Source organism: Conger conger, chromosome 7, assembly GCF_963514075.1.
Source record: "Conger conger chromosome 7, fConCon1.1, whole genome shotgun sequence".
Lineage (NCBI taxonomy): Eukaryota > Metazoa > Chordata > Actinopteri > Anguilliformes > Congridae > Conger > Conger conger.
Genome location: NC_083766.1, coordinates 43,899,894 through 43,920,015, shown reverse-complemented (window position 1 = coordinate 43,920,015; position 20,122 = coordinate 43,899,894). Strand labels below are relative to the sequence as shown.

At 44.2% G+C, this 20,122-nt stretch overlaps 1 protein-coding gene across 2 annotated transcripts in view; it reads left to right on the top strand.

Annotated features, from left to right (window-relative positions):
* dtx2 (deltex 2, E3 ubiquitin ligase) overlaps window positions 1–20,122 on the top strand; it is an 89,419-nt gene that overhangs the window by 33,348 nt on the left and 35,949 nt on the right. Inside the window, exons 4-5 of one of the 2 annotated variants that reach the window (XM_061247766.1) lie at window positions 6,330–6,464; window positions 13,220–13,287. In XM_061247766.1, coding sequence (XP_061103750.1) covers window positions 6,330–6,464; window positions 13,220–13,287 — 203 coding nt within the window. The remainder of the gene's footprint in view (window positions 1–6,329; window positions 6,465–13,219; window positions 13,288–20,122) is intronic. The other variant, XM_061247767.1, reaches the window with a different exon arrangement.

Here is a 20,122-nt window from a genome sequence, read left to right as displayed (position 1 = left end):
GCGGTTCGAATCCAACCGTCAGACATTTGTCGCATGTCTTTCCCTCTCTCGCTCCCATTCTTCCTGTCTCTCTATACTATACAGTCCAATAAAGCTGAAAAAGACCAAAAAAATATCTAAAAAAATAAGTAAATTCTTAATCCATATCATATCCATTAAATATTGAAAGCGAAAATGCCCTGCTCTAAATGGACCATATTAATTGCCCTGTGCCATTTGAAATCAGATGCACAACCCTGTCTGTAACAAAGTGACACTTTTTTACGGTCTGTAACAACCGTGTTGGTAACATAGCAGATTGGGCCCATTTAAAGTCTGGCAGGCAGAAGTCATAGGGATGAGGGGTGAAAACCAGAAGAATTGTCATTTTAACCGATGCATTTTAAAAACTGACACGTGATGGACCAGCATGCCTGGACATAACCTACACTGCTACAATTTTGGATAGGTGAACTTTCAGGTGTAAAAACTTCTGTAACGTTAACATTAGTTTGTCATCATGAAACGTATAAGAGCTCTCAATGTTATTTTTATGTTTTGTCAGGTTTTTTTTTTTTTTTCATTATTATAATTTCCTTTAGGCCAATTAACCCAATTAAGGTTAGTGCATTTTGAACATAAGTTGGGGTAGTATTGATGACTTCGTATGAGGGCTGCTTGCAAGAGCTAGCTAACACAGAAATACAAATGGTCTTAATTTTGGTACTTTTGGCCCTCATTTAAGGCAGTTGGTAGGTAGCGAGGCTTGTTGTGGTGTTCGGGTTTATCGCTGGCATACTCAATTGCGCAAACCTGCACAGATTTAGTTATTGCCACACTGTCACAGTATTTTGTAATTACAATTATACAACAAATGGGTCCAGTGCATTGTCTCTATTGTTCAGTTTGCATTCCTGTCGCGCCAATATCCACAATATATGCACTGCTAAATTAAGTGTTCATACATCATTTAATATTACTCCGTGTTTGTAGGTCACAGTTATCTACTTTGTAACCAAAATTAACGTAACTTAACGTTATCATCTACCAAACTGAAATAAAATGGCTAGCTGACGTTAGTTAGCAATACCGTCACTTAGCACCCAGTAAACTTTTCAGCGGAAGAATACATTTACCATAAAATATAGTTCCATTAAAAATACATTTATTTAAAGTTTGTCTTGATTTTCTTCCGTTGTATAATAGCGTTATGGAACTCGAACCTGTGGATATTTGCACGTCTTCGTGTTGTGCCTAACCACCTCGCTAGGTGTGCCAATATCCATGTATACCACAGGTTCTCCTTCCATAATGCTCATTTAACTAACAACCACTGTAATTAATATTGCTGCTATGTTTTGAATGGAATTATGATGCTTTCTTATCACCTGATAGTTGGCTGTGTTGTCATTTATTATTGTGTCTTTCCTGTGTTTTGTAAAGTTCTTTGGTTTTACAGTTTTATTGACACACCAGCCTGTAGCAAGAATTATCCCAAGGGGATAATAAAGCTGAATATGAATGAACATTCAGCCTGCTAGTGTGCTTAATGTTCCTTCAATGTGCCAAAAATGCACATTTTCTGCAGTGTGGCAACCCTTTGGAAGATGAGCTGAAATCAAACTTTTTTTTTTTTTTTCAAGTCCCAATAAAATTGTAACATTGTAATATACAATGTATTGTAATTTTCGCACTCAAAGTTTTTCTGCCCACTCCTGGAACAGCGGCAAGCATCTACACCTCATTTCACATCAATCAAATAGAGACTTCCCACCCTCCGAAAAGTTTCTTTAAAGATCATGTACTTGTCTTAACATGGAAGCTAGTGCTGCTCTAACTTGTGTTTCCGCTTGTCTTCCCATGTTCCTGTGTCTCTGAAATGATGTGTGCTGTAACATAAGTTTGCAGCTGAAGATTGGGAGGCAGTGCCGTATGCTTGTTGCTGAGTTGTCTGTCAAACATTTTCACGAGTAGTGTCATAGACATTTTTAGTTTGATTCTGCTCGGTATATTGTAATGTGGCTCAATTTCACTGAGAAAATGTTTCAAGCCTTCACCGACCACAATGCTTATTGGCCGCATATGTTTTACACCAGGCTCGATGGCACTCAGAACCAGCAGAGGAAATACAATTTTTTTTAACTAGCATTAAATAGATTTTCTTGCCTGGATAACACCGCAACATCCAAACTGTACTCTAATCTAGGGACCTGGGCCATCAATGTAGATGGTAAGATACCAACGGATACACAAGTGGCCATACACACAGCAAAAAAACGCAGTTGGTTAAACCCAAGAATAATCTTTACACATAGTTATTTTTCAAAATGAAATAAAAAAACTTTGTTGGAGTGCTTCATTTTCACCAGTTCAGTGGAGTGCAGTTCCTTGGGAAAAGGCTGAGTCTATCCCAGTGTAGGCCTTGATTCTCTCCAGGGGTGATTCTCATTACATTACATTACATTAATGGCATTTGGCAGATGCTCTTATCCAGAACGACATACAACAAAGTGCATACCCAAGACCAGGGATAAGTGGGCTGAAAGACCCTTGAGGGAAGTACAACTTCAACTGATAACAGTACAACAAAGATAAGGACTAGGGCCTATTTGATTATTAAAATTATTTTTATTTTTTTTCATTTATTTTTTACCGCACCACGCAAATATATGAATAAATGGCTTACCTAGCCAAACAAAACTAGCAAAGGTGTCATCCTAGCGCAATAATACAGGGTGGAAGGGAGGGGCGGGGAGAGGTGCAGCTTGAAGAGATGTGCCTTCAGTTTGCACTTGAAGGTGGTAAGAGATTCTGCTGTTCTGACCTCCATGGGGAGTTTGTTGCACCACCGTGGAGCCAGAACAGACAGTTGTTGTGAGCGGGAGGTAGAAGTGCGGCGAGGGGGAGGCGCCAGGCGTCCTGTAGTGGCCGAACAAAGAGGTCTGGCAGATGTTTAGGGTCTGATCTATTGGAGGTAAGCTGGGGCTAACCTCTTAACTGCTTGGAAGGCTAGCACCAATGTTTTGAATTTGATGCGAACCATGTTAGGCAGCCAGTAGAGGGTAGTAAGCAGGGGAGAGACATGAGAGTGTTTGGGAAGGATGAAAGCCAGCTGCTGCATTCTGGATGACTTGGAGGGGTCTGATGGCGGGTGCTGGAAGGCCTGCCAGGAGAGAGTTGCAGTAGTCCCAGCAGATCAAAACCATCACTTGGACCAGGAGCTGGGTCGAGTAGGGGGGGAAAGAGGCGGATTCTCCGAATGTTGTATAGGAGGACTCTACATGATGACCGGGTCACCAATGTTCGCAATGTTCTTGGTGAGGGATAGTCTGTTGTCCATAACCACAACAAGGTTTCTTGCACAGTGGCATCACTGAGGTATCCCTTAGGGAAATGGAGAGATCCTGATGGGGAGAGGTCAGAGCAGGAATGAACATCATTTCAATCTTCAGACTTTAGATCGTGGTCGTCCATCCCGCTCTGGATGTCACTCAGGCGAGCAGAGATGCAGGCTGAAACCTGTGTGTCAGATGGTGGGAATAAGAAGAGTTGGGTATCATCAGCGTAGCAGTGGTAGGACAGACCATGAGCAGTAATGACAGGGCTAAGGGATCTAGGGAGAAAAGAAGCGGACCCAGGACTGAGCCCTGGAGAACTCCTGTGGCAAGGGGCCGAGGTGTCGGTACTGTACCAGCCCTGGAAGGAGCGTCCAGATCCAGTTCAGGGCTGAACGTCTCCGTTGAATGGCTAGGTCTGAAGCCAGACTGATGGGGGTCTAGCAGGCTGTTCTTAGAAAAGAAAGAATCAATCAGTTTGTATTTATATAGCACTTTTAACAAAGGACCTTTGTCATAAAGCAACTTTACAGAGAAACCGGGCCCCAACAGTGGCAAGGAAGAACTCCCTGGCTAAAAGGAAGAAAACCTTGAGCAGAACCTGACTCAGTAGGGGAACCCATCTGCCGCTGGTTGACACCGGTTTGTAGAAAGAATGGTTTTAAACAGAAAACCAGATGAATGAAAGTACATAAATGTCCAATTAAAACATTGAAGCAGAGATGAGGTAGAGGGATGGCAGGAACATCAATGGGTGGCACTGTCAGGCAAGAGGACAGGCTTGGTGCTACAGCTGAATCAGCAGTGGCAGGAGGGAGTTCATTAGTAGCAGCTCGTTCATAAAAAAATAAAATAGAACCAATACTGGGCGGTAGTTCTGGATGATTGAGGGGTCCAGGGTGGGCTTTTTCAGCAGCCGGGTGATGTGGACCCTCTTGGAGATGATGAAAAACAGCCAGAAAACAGGGAGGATGTCACGTGTGATTGTCTGGAAGAGATAAGAGGGTATAGGGTCAAGGGCACAGGTTTTAGGGCGATGGGATAGCAGGGGTTGACAAACATCCGAGTCTGTAAGGGGAGAGAAAGTGGAAAACAGAGGGGGGGGCGGTGGTTGCAAAGGATCTGCGGATGTGATCTTCTCATCCAAAAAAAAGTAATCAGCAGCGAACGAGGACTGAGGTGGAGGAGCAGGCATGCTGAGGAGAGAGGAAACAATATAGAACTGTTTCCGAGGGTTAGAAGTAGAGTTATGAATTTGTGTTTGATATTTTACCTTGGCGGCGGTGAAAGCAGAAGAGAATGCCGCCAGGAGAGACTGGTAAATTGTGAGGTCCGATGGGTCTCCCCACTTCCTTTCAGCTGCATGAAGGCTGGCCCTGGAAGTATATAGGGTGTTGGACATCCAAGGATGTGCAAGGTGGCCTTGAGACAAGGGGACAGAGACAATTTCCTCGGTGGCGCAACAGGCTAAGACGCAGCAGACTCGCGTGGAGCAGCAATAATTGGCTCGCTGCTCCAGAGGGAGAGACTTGGCAGGGTTAGTAGATCGCCGCACAAAAACAAGCACCTCGGGCGCCTTGGAATCACGGTTACAACTTGGTAGGTGAGACGACTTGAAGAAGGCGTGTCGCTCTCCCGTTGGCCGCCGAGGGACGGGGTGTGGGCGGTGTATCTAATACTAGCTCTAATTGAATCAGACGGGGTCCAATTGGCTACCAAATTGGGAGAAAAAGGGAAAAAATCTATTTCCTCCAAATCAATGTTTCACAATTTCATTATTGGCACCCTTAAAGATTATTGTAAATAACACCTACAAAAATTAAACCTGGTATTAAATTCCACTTATTTAAGTTTATCTATGTGTTAAGGAACTGTATTGAGTGATTACATCACTTCCTGTTTCACTAGGGTATAAAAATGAGGTAACACACATTTTTCCCTTCGTCATCCAACACCATGAAGAAAACAAAAGAATTGGCAGTTCAAAAGAGGCAGATGGTCGTAGACCTTCATAAACGTGGTAATGGCTACAAGAAAATTCACAAACGATTGAATATACCACTGAGCACTGTCAGAGCAATTAGAAAAAAGTTCAAAAGATATGGAACTGTGGCATCTTGGGGTCACCAGGTTTCAAAAAGCACCATCAGACGCCACCTCCATAACCACAGCCTCATTGAAAGGGTTGCCAGAAGAAAGCCTTTTCTGACCACAAGACACAGAAGAAAGCGCTTGGAGTTTGCCAAACGTCATTTACATTATGACTGGAACAAGGTTCGCTGGTCAGTTGAGACCAAAATTGAACGTTTTGGTCAGATACAGCATCGGTATGTTTGGAGGAGGAGAAGCACCTCATACCCACAGTGAAATATGGTGGTGGGTCAGTCATGTTTTGGGGCTGTTTTAATTCCACAGGTCCAGGGGCGCTGGTTAGGATTGATGGCATAATGAATTCCAGCATGTATCAGGCAATTTTGGCTGAAAATCTGGTTCCCTCTGCCAGAAGTCTGGGACTTGGTTGTAGGTGGGCTTTACAACACGACAATGACCCAAAACACACCTCAAGATCCACGTTCTGCAATGGCCATCTCAGTCACCAGACCTCAATCCAATCGAAAACCTGTGGGCTGAGTTGAAGAGGTCAGTTGATAAGCACGAACCCAAGAACGTGAAGGATCTTGAAAGGATATGCAAAGAGGAATGGTCCAAAATCCCTCCAAATGTGTTCCTTAATCTTGTCAAAAATTACAGGAAGAGACTCCATGCTGTTATCCTTGCCAGAGGTGGTTGCACTAAGTACTAGGTGAAGGGTGCCAATAATTCTGAAACCTTGAAACATTGTTATATGTTATGTTATGACAGTTTTACTTAACCCTGCCTCACTCTCCTAGCCCCTGATCAGTTTTATTATTATTATAATATATATATATTTTTTTATGCATTGCCCCACATTGTTCATTACTTTGTCTCCTCTTCACCCCTCCCGCATGTCTCCGCTGGCTTTGGTCACTCCAGGCATGGCTTCCATTTTGATGTCAGCAGCTGGACTTGGAGTTTGCCTTTTGAGTGCCCCTCTCTCGCAGTACCCACCGGGCAGGCCCACCAAAACTCACAGCACCATTAGGAGGGCAAAGAGACAGCCCAGGACAGGTAGCCACTCTGCTTATTGTTGCCGTGTACTTCTTTATTTTAGGCCGTCCGTGTAATGGACATTAATATACAGTACCTTAATTAAGGAAAACACTGCCACAAGATTCAGTTAATCGATTGAAACATGCATGTGGTTTCCCGGGTACTTATTTTTGTGATGTTGACTTGAAAAGGATAGAGTTGTTGGCTCTTTAATTGTCCTGGAATTATTCAAATCAAGTGGATAGAGCGCATAAGCTTTCATCTGAATTTTTTTTCCTTGCATAAAACCAGCCCTCTCTCTTAAAAGCCATTATTTTGCAAAGCCTTTGCAAAGGGATGGTGGGGGAATGGGAAGTGTTCGCATGTAGGGCTCCACAATATGAGGAAAATCTGCCATATGTGATAACTGTTGGATTTTGCGATAACGATATGATTTGTGATAAACAAAGTGTGCTCAGTTCTAGTGTCTTTCTGCTTTAGGCTCACTGCAAACATGCCTAGAATGAATAACCTATGAAAAAATTATATATCCAACATGCTTTTATTGAACAAATTGCACATGAACAGCCAATCAGTTTAATTGAACATCAATTTAAATAAATACAAGTATATTGCCACTGCTCCCTGTAAAATATTTTCTTCTACTCTTAACTCAACAAAAACATTCCTTACCGGCATTTGTTAAAATAAATCTGTTATTTCAGTTATTGGATACAATATGCTAATATTGATTGTGCGAGGACACCCAGTTTTAGATTTCTTGCTACGCCACTACGCGATGATTGTTTTGAGTGTGGGAATTTACAAACGTGCATATTAAAAATAAACACGTGAAAACGCGCTGAATATTGAAATAAAGCTGGAGAAGTTCCAGTACACACGGAAGAGGTTCCAGTGCACTTACTCATGACGTCCAGTCATCCGTGCCATTTTCCGTAATGAAATGTGTGCCGTGATGAAAACAGTTTACCTCAAAATAAGTGAATAGCCTATGCTTCAGTATGTCATTGTATCGTGCATTACATTTGGCATTCTCGCACATGGCATCGCCCCTCCCCCTCCAGAGAATAATTATCACCTTGTTTCAGTTTGAATGAGATCGGCCGGAATTCACAGTGAGCGAAACTCACATATTAATGTGTAAAGATTAAGTTTTAAATAGTTCTAAAATGATTAATATTATGTGTCAAGTTCATTGTGAAGTCAAGATTCTAAGGTTTCTGTCAAGTTGTCAAGTTGTCATGTTCTCATGTGTCATGTTTTTTTCATCTGTATGGTAAAATCTCACAGTGAATCATCCAAATAGAAAGGAAAGTTGATCTGATCTTGGTGTCACCAGCGCTTACTCGATAAATCCCAGTGTTTCCCATTAATTTACTCAGTTGTGTCAGCCCGCCAATCGCCAATTTAATTTGTCCTGGAATGAAGCTGATGGAAGATGGAACAGAATATTATGTATTATGAACAGTGGTTACACACTATTGATTATGTTGCGTGCAACATTTTTCCAATGATGTAGCCTTTTGCTTTATTTGTTTTTATATATATGGCATGGTGGAAAGCTACTTCACTTTGGTGGTAGTTTGAATTTGCGTGTCAATGAATACACGCTCAGTCCTCTGTGAACCTTAAGAAATGCCGTACAATAAGCCGTAATTGAACCACAGCTACAGATTTAAAACACACAAATTCTTGGATAACTATAATACTGCATCATTCAGTTCCCTGTGGTGCATTCTTAACCCCCTCAAATGGGTAAGGGTTGCTTGCTAGGACTAGCTTGTCGAGTGCTAGTTAAGAATGTAAACCGATGGACAGGAAGTTATTTCACAGCCAGAATCATTATTTCAAGTGTCCAACCAATTTGTGTGTTTTGTCACTGGTGGTGAAAGCACCTTTATTTTAAACCGAGCTCACCATTTCAGCTTCAGAAAAAAATAATCTGTTATTGGTTCAGCTGCAACTTGCCTTTATTTTGAGCTGTGCGCTACACCAGGCATAGCGTAGCTGCCAAGTCGGGCTTCAACTCTCACTCCAGAGGAATTTATGGAATTTTGTGGTTAGAGGCTAGAGAATGCTGGAGGAGTAAGGGAGACAGAGCCCAAAGTCTCAAGAGCAACGACCAGCGCAGCATTTATTTTTATACTTTTTTTTTTTTTCTCTCTCTATAGTGCATGTATGTCACAGTGGTCTATTTACAAACGACTAAGAAATAAATAAACAAACCAACCAAAATTTTGTCTATTGACCCTCTAAGTGTGAAGGCGATGGGAGAGCAGGGGTGAAATTCATCTCCTGACTCCCCAGCCTGACTCCCTATACAATCTGTAGCAGGAGCTTAAAAAGGCAAAGCCCCTCCCCCTTGACACTACCAGGAATTAAAAATTAAATCCACAAAACAAAATAATTAATACCAAAACTAAACGAACAAACTAAAATACTAATGGTCATTTTAACATGAGCAATAAATTATATGAATTAATATACATCACTGTATCACACAGACACTTTTTGCAGGCAAACTATTGTACCCCCCCTGTAACACCAAATAGATGCGTTTTCCCATTTACAGAGCGCTGGACTCCCCTCTATATCTGTAGTATTGGTACAGTCGCCTCTGTTTCGAAGTGCATTGGACAAAGTTCTGCAAGTATGTGTACTTGCCATTACTGTAACTAAAATGAATAAACTGCCTTTACTTTGATAGTAGTCTTATCCGTTTGGCGAACATGTTTGCCCTTTTGCTTTACTTTTAAAACTATCGCATTTACCCGGGAGAATGCATTTACCAGACTGTTACTATTGAACAATGCGGCGCACAAACCTAACATGTAATCAAACACAAATAAATAACAATTCCATAATCAATCATTTTCATTGCATTTGCCATTGTACACTGTAGTTGGGAGATTAACAGGTTCCCAGGTAAAATGGAAATTGTGCGCACTTCCTGATTCCCATGTTCTCCCCCCCTCCCACATTCAATGGCAGCACGTCTACACCATGACAGATCCTATCTGAAGATTCTTTGAACAACCAAGGTGCAGTATTTCAAAACTTTTTTGGATAGAATTTGAGTAATCGGATATGATTAAATCTCACAATTGTCTTTTCAAAACTAGAAAACGGTAAATGGTTGGCATTTATATAGCGCCTTTATCCAAAGCGCTGTACAATTGATGCTTCTCATTCACCCATTCATACACACACTCACACACCAACAGAGATTGGCTGCCATGCAAGGGGCCGACCAGCTCGTCAGGAGCATTTGGGGGTTTGGTGTCTAGCTCAGGGACACTTCGACACACCCCGGGCGGGGGATCAAACCGGCAACCCTCCGACTGCCAGACTGCTCTTACTGCCTGAGCCATGTCGCCCTGTGGTCCTGATCCTTAACATTGGGATAACATTTTGTAATCCAATCATCAAATGTTGGTTTTGGGTATTTATAAACTCAAAGGTGGAGACTAGGATAGATTTGATACTGAAAATCAGGACAATCCTGATTCCATCTATGACAGAATCCAGATGGACCAGTTTGACATTCAGAGACACATTTACTGAACCATTATTTTAACGAGGGTCGATTGATCAGCAAAAACATTATGCTCTCAAAACAGTTGTGTTTGGAAGTTATTATTATTTATTTTTTTATTCGTTTTTAATGTTTTAAATATTTTTTTATTAGACTGACTTTGGCCAATGTATTGGGTGCTAAAGCAGATGAATAGGACTAATTATGCAAACTGAATTCTGAAATTAGATTGACTTTGGCCCATGTATTGTGTATTTTCTGTAATGAATTGGACTAATATTTGAAATTGTACATTTTCCTACATGTTTGGAAAATTGTTGGTCTTAAAGGTACAATAGGTAATTTTGGACTCCTAACGGTCAAGAGAGTAAACAACCACAACATTGTTTATCCCTCCTCCTTCTCTGTGAACACGCTGATGTTGAAACCTCCTGCTTGCTCCAGGTTTTTGGAAATATTTACTCATGGTAACTGCTGGGAGAATTACAGCTTCTTTGGCTAATTTGAATGCATTGTTAGTGAAGTACATTCATGGACTTTGACTAATGTCAATGAATCATTGCAAGATTGTGCAATGTAAGAATTAAGTTAGCTCACATTAACGTGACTGCACTGAGAAAAAAATGGAATCTAGACGTCTAGAAATATAGAAATATAGATTGAGAGACATTTTCACATATAGATGGACTACGTTAACCCGAATACAGCTCAGGGTTTACCTGGACATAACATGGCTATGTCCTAGTTGCTAGAGAACTTTCACTTTTCAGCCAAATGTAGCCGGATGTTCTCCTAAAAATGTACAGTAGGTAATTCTTAGGCACCTGTATAACATTCTGTACAGATAAGATTCTTTAAAAAATAATTCAATGAAAAGTCCTAAATAAACATACGATACATTTTACATTACATTTGAGTAATTTGGCAGAATAGTTAAAAACGGAATCAAAGCAATATTTTTTGTGACCACCCTTTGGCGTTAAAACTGCACTACTTCTCTGAGATGGCCAACGCTGTCCTGCAGTTCTATTAAGGCCCGGACATACCAAACCAGGACGTCGGTGGCGCCCTGTCGGCCGAGTCTTTCCGGTGTGTTTTGGAGGGCTCCGACGCCGATTCAACATGTTGAGAGAGAGAGCTCTCTGATTGGCTGTCCAGCTAGCGAATCAGTGCACGAGAAGAGAAACGGAAGTGACGAAAGCAAGCAAACGAGGAAGTCAAGAGGACACAGACAAGTTACTATCACTACCAGACATAATTTTCGATTAGTATTACTAAATAGCGAGAGAACAAGGAAATTGCTGCAAACTGTTTGTTGTGAGCGAGACAATGGCTGCTTCTAGGTCCAACGCAATGCAAACGCATTCCCCGGTCTTCCGGTTTACAACTCCTGGTGTGGAGAGTTATTACCTCTCACGCAGGCGCAGAACGTACGTGCAACTCGGCCGTCGGCGGACCGTCGTTGCGGTGTGTGAGGTACAGCCAACATTAACGACGCGTATCGACGCGAGGCGATCTTTGTCGGCGCTCCGCGGCCGACCGTCGGTTTGGTGTGTCCGGGCCTTTAGACAATCAGCTGGGAAGGTTATTCCAAGCATGTTGGAGGACTTGCCACAGTTCTTTTGCAGACTTTGGTTGGCTCCTTGTTTCTGACAGCCTTGATCAAGTTTTTATGTAAAAAGTAGTCAATTGCTTACAGTAATATGTTACTTTTTAAAATTAAATACAAAAATTTTGGAAAATGAATATTTGGAAATCTTAAAAATGCGATAGTTTTAAGATTCTTTTTTCTAAAAGCAGTCCAGTGTAGGTAGTTTTGCTACTTTTTCCTCCTGATCCTATTTTATCCTTTCTTTACAGCGACTCTTTTGCTTCAAGGGCATTTTCACACTCGGCAGCTAAATTGGCCTCAATATTTTACGCATTAGACTAGCTATCAACACATGATTCACATTGGAAAACTGGCAGCACTCTTTGCATATCAGAAAATAAGACCAACCCCAAATTAATTGGCCTGCCACAAGTTATTCAATTTAATAGTTTATACATTATCACCTTTTTTCGGTAAAATTGACGCACAGTAGCATGGTCACATATTGTACAAAGTTTAATAACCAAGACCGAAACTTACTTTTTGTTTGTTTGCTTATTTAAAGACATATAAACACACAGATAAAGTAAATGTACTCTGTGTTATTTTCCGGTGAGTGGTTAAAATATAAAAAACCAAGACATACTGATATAAGTACACAGAGAGACATGGGCCCACCTAAACCATGGGCCCCGGTGCCGCTGCACCGCCTATATCGCTGCCACTGCCCTGGACAAAACCTTCTAGATTTTATCTGGGATAGCACAAAAATAAAAAATAAAGGATGTCAAAATCTGGATAATTCTGATCTGATCTGATCTGATTTAGATACTGGGCTCAGGTTGCAGCTTGCTAAGTACTACCTTAAAGTGCCTGCAGTGATCTGAAAAACTTGTGGGTAGATGAGACCAAGATAAAAATGTATTAGAGTGATGGCAAAGCAAGCATGGAGGTAAAAGGGAACTGCCAAAGACCGAAAGCACCCCCCTCCTTCTATCAGACATGGTGGGGGTATTATAGTTTGGGCCTGTATGGGCCTATATGGCCTATATGGCCCACAGATGTTGGCTCACTTCCCTTAATTGATAAAGTAACTGCTGATTGCAGTAGCAAAATGAATTCTGAATTGTACAGAAGCATCTAACCTGCTCAAGTTCCCTCCAAACTCAATGAACAGTGCTTCATCCCACAACAAGGCAATGATTCCAAACATTTACCAGTGCTCTTTCTTCTTGATAATGTTCCCCCATTAGGCCTCTTGTTTGGTCTATGTCTCTGAGTGTTTTCTTATTTCTTAACCTCTTTGGTCCTCAAATGCCAATAACAGACTTCAAAGGCAATGAGAAGCCTACAATCAATTGAATACACCTGACTAATCAGACACACCTTCAAAGCCAAATGTCCAGTAAAATATGCATTTAATTAGTGAAATGTAATGTAATTTAAATTTACTGTAATTGGGAGATAGTTGAATTATTTTGTTTGTCCATTCACACTTGTGGAACATTAATTTAGTTTTGAGTGTACAGTCCAGTTTTTGCAGAAGTTTGCCTCAATTTACTCTGAATTTACAATACAGTGTGAAGGTCTTCTCATCTCAGCTGAATTTAGACCAGTCATGAAGCTGTCCTATCTCTCTGTCCTCAGCCCAAGACCAGAAACCAGAGGAGGTGATCCAGAGATACATGGAGAAAGTGGCTGTTCCCCCAGAAGAGGTGTGTTTGTGTCCATGCATGCTCATGCATGACATAGTGTCGCTGACCACCAGGGCCCTGAATAAGCGAAAAAATGGCCCAAAAAATAATGCATGAATCAGTCAACATCAATCATTTTTTCAATACATTTTAAATTATATGAGTCATATTTGTACGCCAAATAAAAAAACTATTCAAACAGGAATTAATCATCAAGATTAGACATAAAAATAAGATTAGACATAAAAATATTGTCCAATTCATACCAAAACATGTCGATTTTAGCACATCAGAGCATATTTGCAATGACAGGAAATGATAATTGTTGGGAGAACACTGTTTCATAAAGACACAGAATGGTGAGTTGCAAGTTAGTGTCACTCATACTCGGTCTACTGCTTGTTCTGTTACGTTTGCAAACTCTTGGGCAAGAAAGCTAGTTGCCTCACATCAGGATATAATGACTGGAAAAACTTCACTGGAAAAATGTGAACATGACATTTCCCCTGATCATCTGAGCAATCCTCTTTGTGGTTGTATATTCTTTTCAACAGTCTATGGGTTTTATAGACAGATGAAAATACTAGAAGTGATTGCTCTCTAGTTAGCTATTGCTAGTATGTAAGCAGAATAGGAGTATTGGAAAAACATTCTTAAGCGCACCATACATTACATTACATTACATTACATGGTATTTAGCAGACACGCTTATCCAGAGCGACGTACAACAAAGTGCTAATCAAACACAAGAACAAGTGCAAAGAGGACCTGAGAGGACAGTACAGTTCCGAGTCCTAGTGTAAACATACAGAAAATTAGAACCCTTGAAGAGTACAATCAACTTTCAAACTAGCATACCACAGTTGCCAGCTAGAATACAACAATCCAACAACCAATAAAAACAACAATACCTATACAAGTAACAATATCTATACAATCTATACATTAGTGCCATTACAGTCTAAGGCTAATCATGGTGGTGAGTTGGGGAGGGAAAGGGTGTAGCCTGAAGAGATGGGTCTTCAGTCTGCGCTTGAAGGAGGTCAGAGACTCTGCTGTTCTAACATCCGGGAGGTCATTCCACCACCGTGGGACCAGGACAGACAGCAGTCGTGAGCGTGAAGTGTAGGTGTGGCGAGGAGGAGGCACCAGACGGCACAAAGTGGCAGAATGGAGGGGTCTTGTTGGTGTATAGGTCTTGATAAGGGATTGAATATATACAGGGGCTGATCGTTTAACTGCCTGGTATGCGAGCACCAAAGTTTTAAATTTGATGCGACCCATAACAGGAAGCCAGTGGAGATTGCGGAGCAGGGGGGTGACATGTGAATGTCTGGGAACATTGAATAACATTGAACCAGAAGGGCTTGCAGCATTCTGGATCAGCTGTAGGGGTCTGATGGCAGATGCTGGAAGGCCAGCCAGCAGAGAATTGCAATAGTCCAGGCGGGACAGGACCATTGCTTGAACGAGGAGCTGAGTGGAGTAGGTGGTGAGAAACGGTCGGATTCTCCGGATGTTGTACAGGAAGAACCTGCACGCCCGGGTCACCGTAGCGATGTTCTCGGAGAAGGATAGCCTGTTGTCCATCACCACTCCAAGGTTTCTTGCACTAGGGGATGAGGTCACTGTGGTATCCCCTAGTGAGATGGAGAAATCAGAGAAGGGAAAGGTTAAAGCACGGATGAAGATTACCTCCGTCTTACCTGGGTTGAGCTTTAGATGGTGGTTGTCCATCCAGCTCTGGATGTCTGTCAGGCAGGCGGAGATACGGGTGGAGACCTGTGTGTCTGATGGGGGGGAAGGAGAGAAAGAGTTGGGTGTCATCGGCATAACAATGATAGGAGATGCCATGAGCAGAGGTAACGGGGCCAAGGGATCTCGTGTAGATGGAGAAGAGGAGGGGTCCGAGGACTGAGCCCTGGGGGACTCCTGTAACAAAGGGGCGAGGGGTTGACACTCCTCCAGCCCAGGACACCTGGGAGGACCGGCCAGAGAGATAAGATTTGATCCACTCTAAGGCTGTGCCACAGATCCCTGTAGATGCTAGGGAGGCTAAGAGGATGGAGTGGTTGACCGTGTCAGACGCCGCAGAGAGATCAAGAAGGATCAGGACAGAGGAGAGAGAGGTTGCTCGTGCAGCCTGAAGGGACTCATTGACAGAGAGGAGTGCCGTCTCCTTCGAGTGGCCAGGTCTGAAGCCAGACTGGTGGGGGTCCAGCAGGTTATTCTGTGAGAGGAAGGAAGAGAGTTGGTTGGAGGTGGCTCGTTCAATGGATTTGGATAGAAATGCAGGAGGGGTCTAGAGTGGGTTTCTTTAGGAGCGGGGTGATGTAGGCCCTCTTGAATGATGAGGGAAAGCAGCCAGAGGACAGAGAGGAGTTAACAAGGGAGGTGACAAACAGGAGGATGTCAGGCGTGATTGCCTGAAAGAGGTTTGAGGGGGAGGGGATGGGGTCATAGTAGGGCGGTGGGAGAGCAGGAGGTGAGACACATCAGCATCTGTAAGGGGACAGAAAGAGGAGAAACAGGGGGCAGACACAGAAAGGGAGGCAGGCATAGAAGTGGTGGTGGTCGTGGGGGCGACATGGCTCAGGCAGTAAGAGCAGTCGTCTGGCAGTCGGGTTCCGGTTCGATCCCCCGCCCGGGTCAGAAACCCATGGGCTGGGAGGGGAGGATCGAGCAGGCCGGGAGACAAGAGGACAGAGAGAGTCAAGGGCTGAGGAGAGCAGCGCAGAAGATGCAGAATCAGTGGGTAGTTTGGAGAAGGATTCAAGAGGAGGGAGGGAAGCGGTGACTCTGGGGGCAAGGGAGGATGGTGATAGGAAGCGGAGGTTACATCGGACAGAAACAGTGGGGGTGAGAGAAGGGGAGGGAGGCAGAGGAGCTAGGGGGATGGAGAAGGAAATGTAGTGGTGATCGGACTTGTGTAAAGGAGTAACAGAAGAGGAGCAGTTCCTCAGAAAGATCAGGTCGAGAAGGTTTCCGGCCTTGTGAGCTGGGGGAGAGTGCTGCAGAGAGAGGTCAAAGGAGTGAAGAAGTGGTAAGAAGGCAGCAGACTGGGAGGCTTCCAGGTGGATGTTGAAATCTCCCAGGAGGATAAGTGGGGTGCCATCCTCAGGGAATGAGCTGAGTAGAGTGTCAAGCTCATCAAGGAAACTTCCCAGGGCACCTGGAGGACGATAAACGACGACAATATAAAGTTTAGCAGGGTGAGTAATTGAGACAGCGTGGCATTCAAAGGTGGATAGGGATAGGTCAGTGAGGGAAAACGCAGAGAATTTCCAGGAAGGGGAGATCAGCAAGCCAGTGCCACCTCCACGGCCAGAGGGCCGGGGGGTGTGTGAGAAGGAGAAGGAGGATGAGAGGGCAGCGGGGGTGGCGGTGTTCTCTGGTGTAATCCAGGTCTCGGTGAGGGCAAGGAACTGTAGGGACAGGAGGGAGGCATAACCAGTAATGAAGTCAGCCTTCCGTGTGGCAGACTGGCAGTTCCATAGCCCCCCTGCAACTGTGAAGTTGTCACAGGGGGTCAGTGAGGGGTAGCAGAGGTTGGTCACTTCGCTGGAAGTGCGTTCTGAAGGGGAGAGAGCAGACTGTAATGGGGTACTGACACACCATACCATTCCAAATGGGAGGGAGCGATGCTAGCGTCGCTCTGAGCACGCCTATATAAACTGCTAATTACTAATGCAAACTAGCGATCTAATAATTATCCTAACAATTGCAGCGTCCAAAGTATCTAACTGATTCTGATCACCTAATCAGAATAACAGAACCGTGCGAAACTGCCGGCGGCTGGTGAAAAACACACTAGATTTGCTAACTAATAACAAAAAATGCAACACACCTGGTCTAACTAACGCAGCAATTTGACAACAAATCTACAACAGCTGATAGACTAACAAAGTTTCCTTATTACCTACTGCTCACACGCAAAAAACACAGAAACAATACTTCCCTGGAGGTCTTCAACTACACACAGCGAGTGGGAAAAAATGCACTTCTCTGCCAAATTGCAAACAATTCCACTGTTATATAGCATCACTCTGAGCACGTCTATATAAACTGCTAATTACTAATGCAAACTAGCGATCTAATAATTATCCTCATACACTCATACACACACACACACACACACACGTCCTTTACAGTCACATTAATCTTTAATGTTGCCTAAGATTTTCTTTTTCGCCTGAAACAAATTGGCAAACAGAAGTAATATTTATCATCTCATGACTGAAAAACAGCATTTAAATGAAACTACATAATATGTCAGAAAATATGTGTAGGGCAAAGCCATGTAGAGATGTGTGGATCTTTGAAGCCACAGGTGAAGAGACTAGGCTTTTCTGAGCATAAAAATGCTGAAAAGGCCCAGTTGACCTCGATTTTGGATCAAGATGGCTAGAAGAAATGATCGAAGTGAGGGTGAGGGTTCTTTATTGGGCCACGGATGGCAGGCAGTCACAAAGACTATCTTGTGTTTTAGTAGGAACAGTGACTGAAGTGACATCTGTGTTCAGATCTATGGGAAAGACAAAAGCAGTAAATAGGGAAATTGTGGTTGTGAACACATATTCAATGACCATGAAGCTGTACATAAGGAAAAACAGAAGAGCAAATCTTCCTCAGGTGACTGAGAATGCCAGTGCAATACGTGATCAGACTGTCAGCAAGAACAGTCCAACTACAACGTAGAGAGGGATATTATAGGATATAATATCTTCCCTGCATATGCCTCCCTCCAGTCCCTACAATTCCTTGCCCTAACTGAGACCTGGATCACACCTGACAACACCGCCACTCCCGCTGCCCTCTCATCCTCATCCTCCTTCTCCTTCTCTCACACTCCCCGGCCTTCCGGCCGTGGCGGTGGTACTGGTCTTTTAATTTCCCCCTCATGGAAATTCTCTCTTCTCCCCCTCTCTGACCTGTCCATATCCACCTTTGAATTCCATTCTGTTGCAGTATCCTACCCTACTAACCTTTTTATTGCAGTTATCTATTGTCCTCCAGGGCCCCTGGGAAGCTTCCTTGATGAGCTAGACACCCTTCTCAGCTCCTTCCCTGAGGATGGCACCTCACTGATTCTCCTTGGAGACTTCAACATCCACCTTGAAGCCTCCCAGGCTGCTGCCTTCCGACCGCTACTCCACTCCTTCGGCCTCTCCCTGCAACACTCTCCTCCAACCCACAAGGCAGACAATATCCTAGACCTTGTCTTTGTGAGGAACTGCTCATGCTCCGATTTCACGGTTACCCCTCTGCATACATCTGATCACCACTTCATCTCATTCTCCCTCCCTCTTCCTCCCCATCCTCCTCTTCCTCCTCCCCCCACACTTCCTCAGCCCGCCGTAACCTCCACTCCCTCTCACCCTCTTCCTTTGCCACCACTGTCACCGCCTCACTCCCCCCTCTCGAATCCTTCTCCAAACTCCCCACTGACTCTGCATCTGCCACCCTCCTTTCATCTCTCTCCTCCGCCTTTGACTCTCTCTGTCCCCCTGTCTCAAAGCCACCTCGCACATCCCCCCCAGTCCTTGGATATCTGACACCCTCCGTACCTCCAGGGCCAGCCTCCGCGCAGCGGAGAGGAAGTGGGGAAAATCCAGAGACCCTTCAGACCTCACAACTTACCAGTCTCTCCTGGCGGCATTCTCTTCCGCTGTCACTGCCGCCAAAGCAAAATACTATCAAACACAAATTCAGAACTCTACTTCTAACCCCCGGAAACTGTTCTCTATTTTCTCTTCTCTCCTGAACGTACCGCCTCCTCCACTTCAGTCCTCCTTCGCTGCTGATGACGTTGCTGATTTTTTTGAGGAGAAGGTCACAGACATCCGCAGAACCACCGCCCCCATCTCTGTGCCCTTCCCCCCCTCTCGGCCCATCCCTTTCTTTTCCACTTTCTCCCCCCTTACAGACTCTGATGTTTCTCAACTCCTGCTCTCCCACCGCCCTACAACCTGTGCCCTTGACCCTATCCCCTCTTCTCTTCTCCAGACTATCACACCTGACATTCTCCCATTTGTCACCTCCCTTGTCAACTCCTCCCTGTCTTCTGGCTGTTTTCCAGCATCCTCCAAGAGGGCCCACATCACTCCGCTGCTAAAAAAGCGTACTCTGGATCCCTCCATCATCCAGAACTACCGCCCGGTATCTCTTCTTCCTTTTCTATCTAAAACCATAGAATGAGCCGCTTCTACTCAACTTTCTTCTTTCTTTTCTAACAACAACCTGCTAGACCCCCATCAGTCTGGCTTCAGATCGGGCCACTCGACAGAGGCCGCGCTCCTCTCCGTCAGTGAATCACTCCATGCCGCACGAGCAGCCTCCCTCTCCAACTGTCCTCATTCTTCTAGATCTCTCTGCTGCCTTCGACACTGTGAATCACTCCATCCTCCTGTCCGCCCTGTCAGCAACGGGCATCTGTGGCACAGCCCTGGACTGGATTGAGTCCTACCTCTCTGGTCGCTCCTTCCAGGTTGCCTGGGCTGGTACAGTATCGACACCTCGGCCCCTTGCCACAGGAGTTCCCCAGGGCTCAGTCCTACGCCCGCTTCTTTTTTCTCTTTACACTCATTCCCTTGGCCCTGTGATCACTGCACATGGGCTATCCTACCACTGCTATGCGGACGACACCCAACTGTTCATCTCGTTCCCACCATCTGATACACAGGTTTCTCTGCTTGCCTGAGTGACATCCAGAGCTGGATGGACAACCGCTATCTAAAGCTCAACCCAGGTAAGACTGGAATGATATTCATCCCCGCTAATACCTCTCCCCATCTGGATCTCTCCATTTCCCTCGGGGATACTGCACTTACGCCATCACCCAGTGCAAGGAACCTCG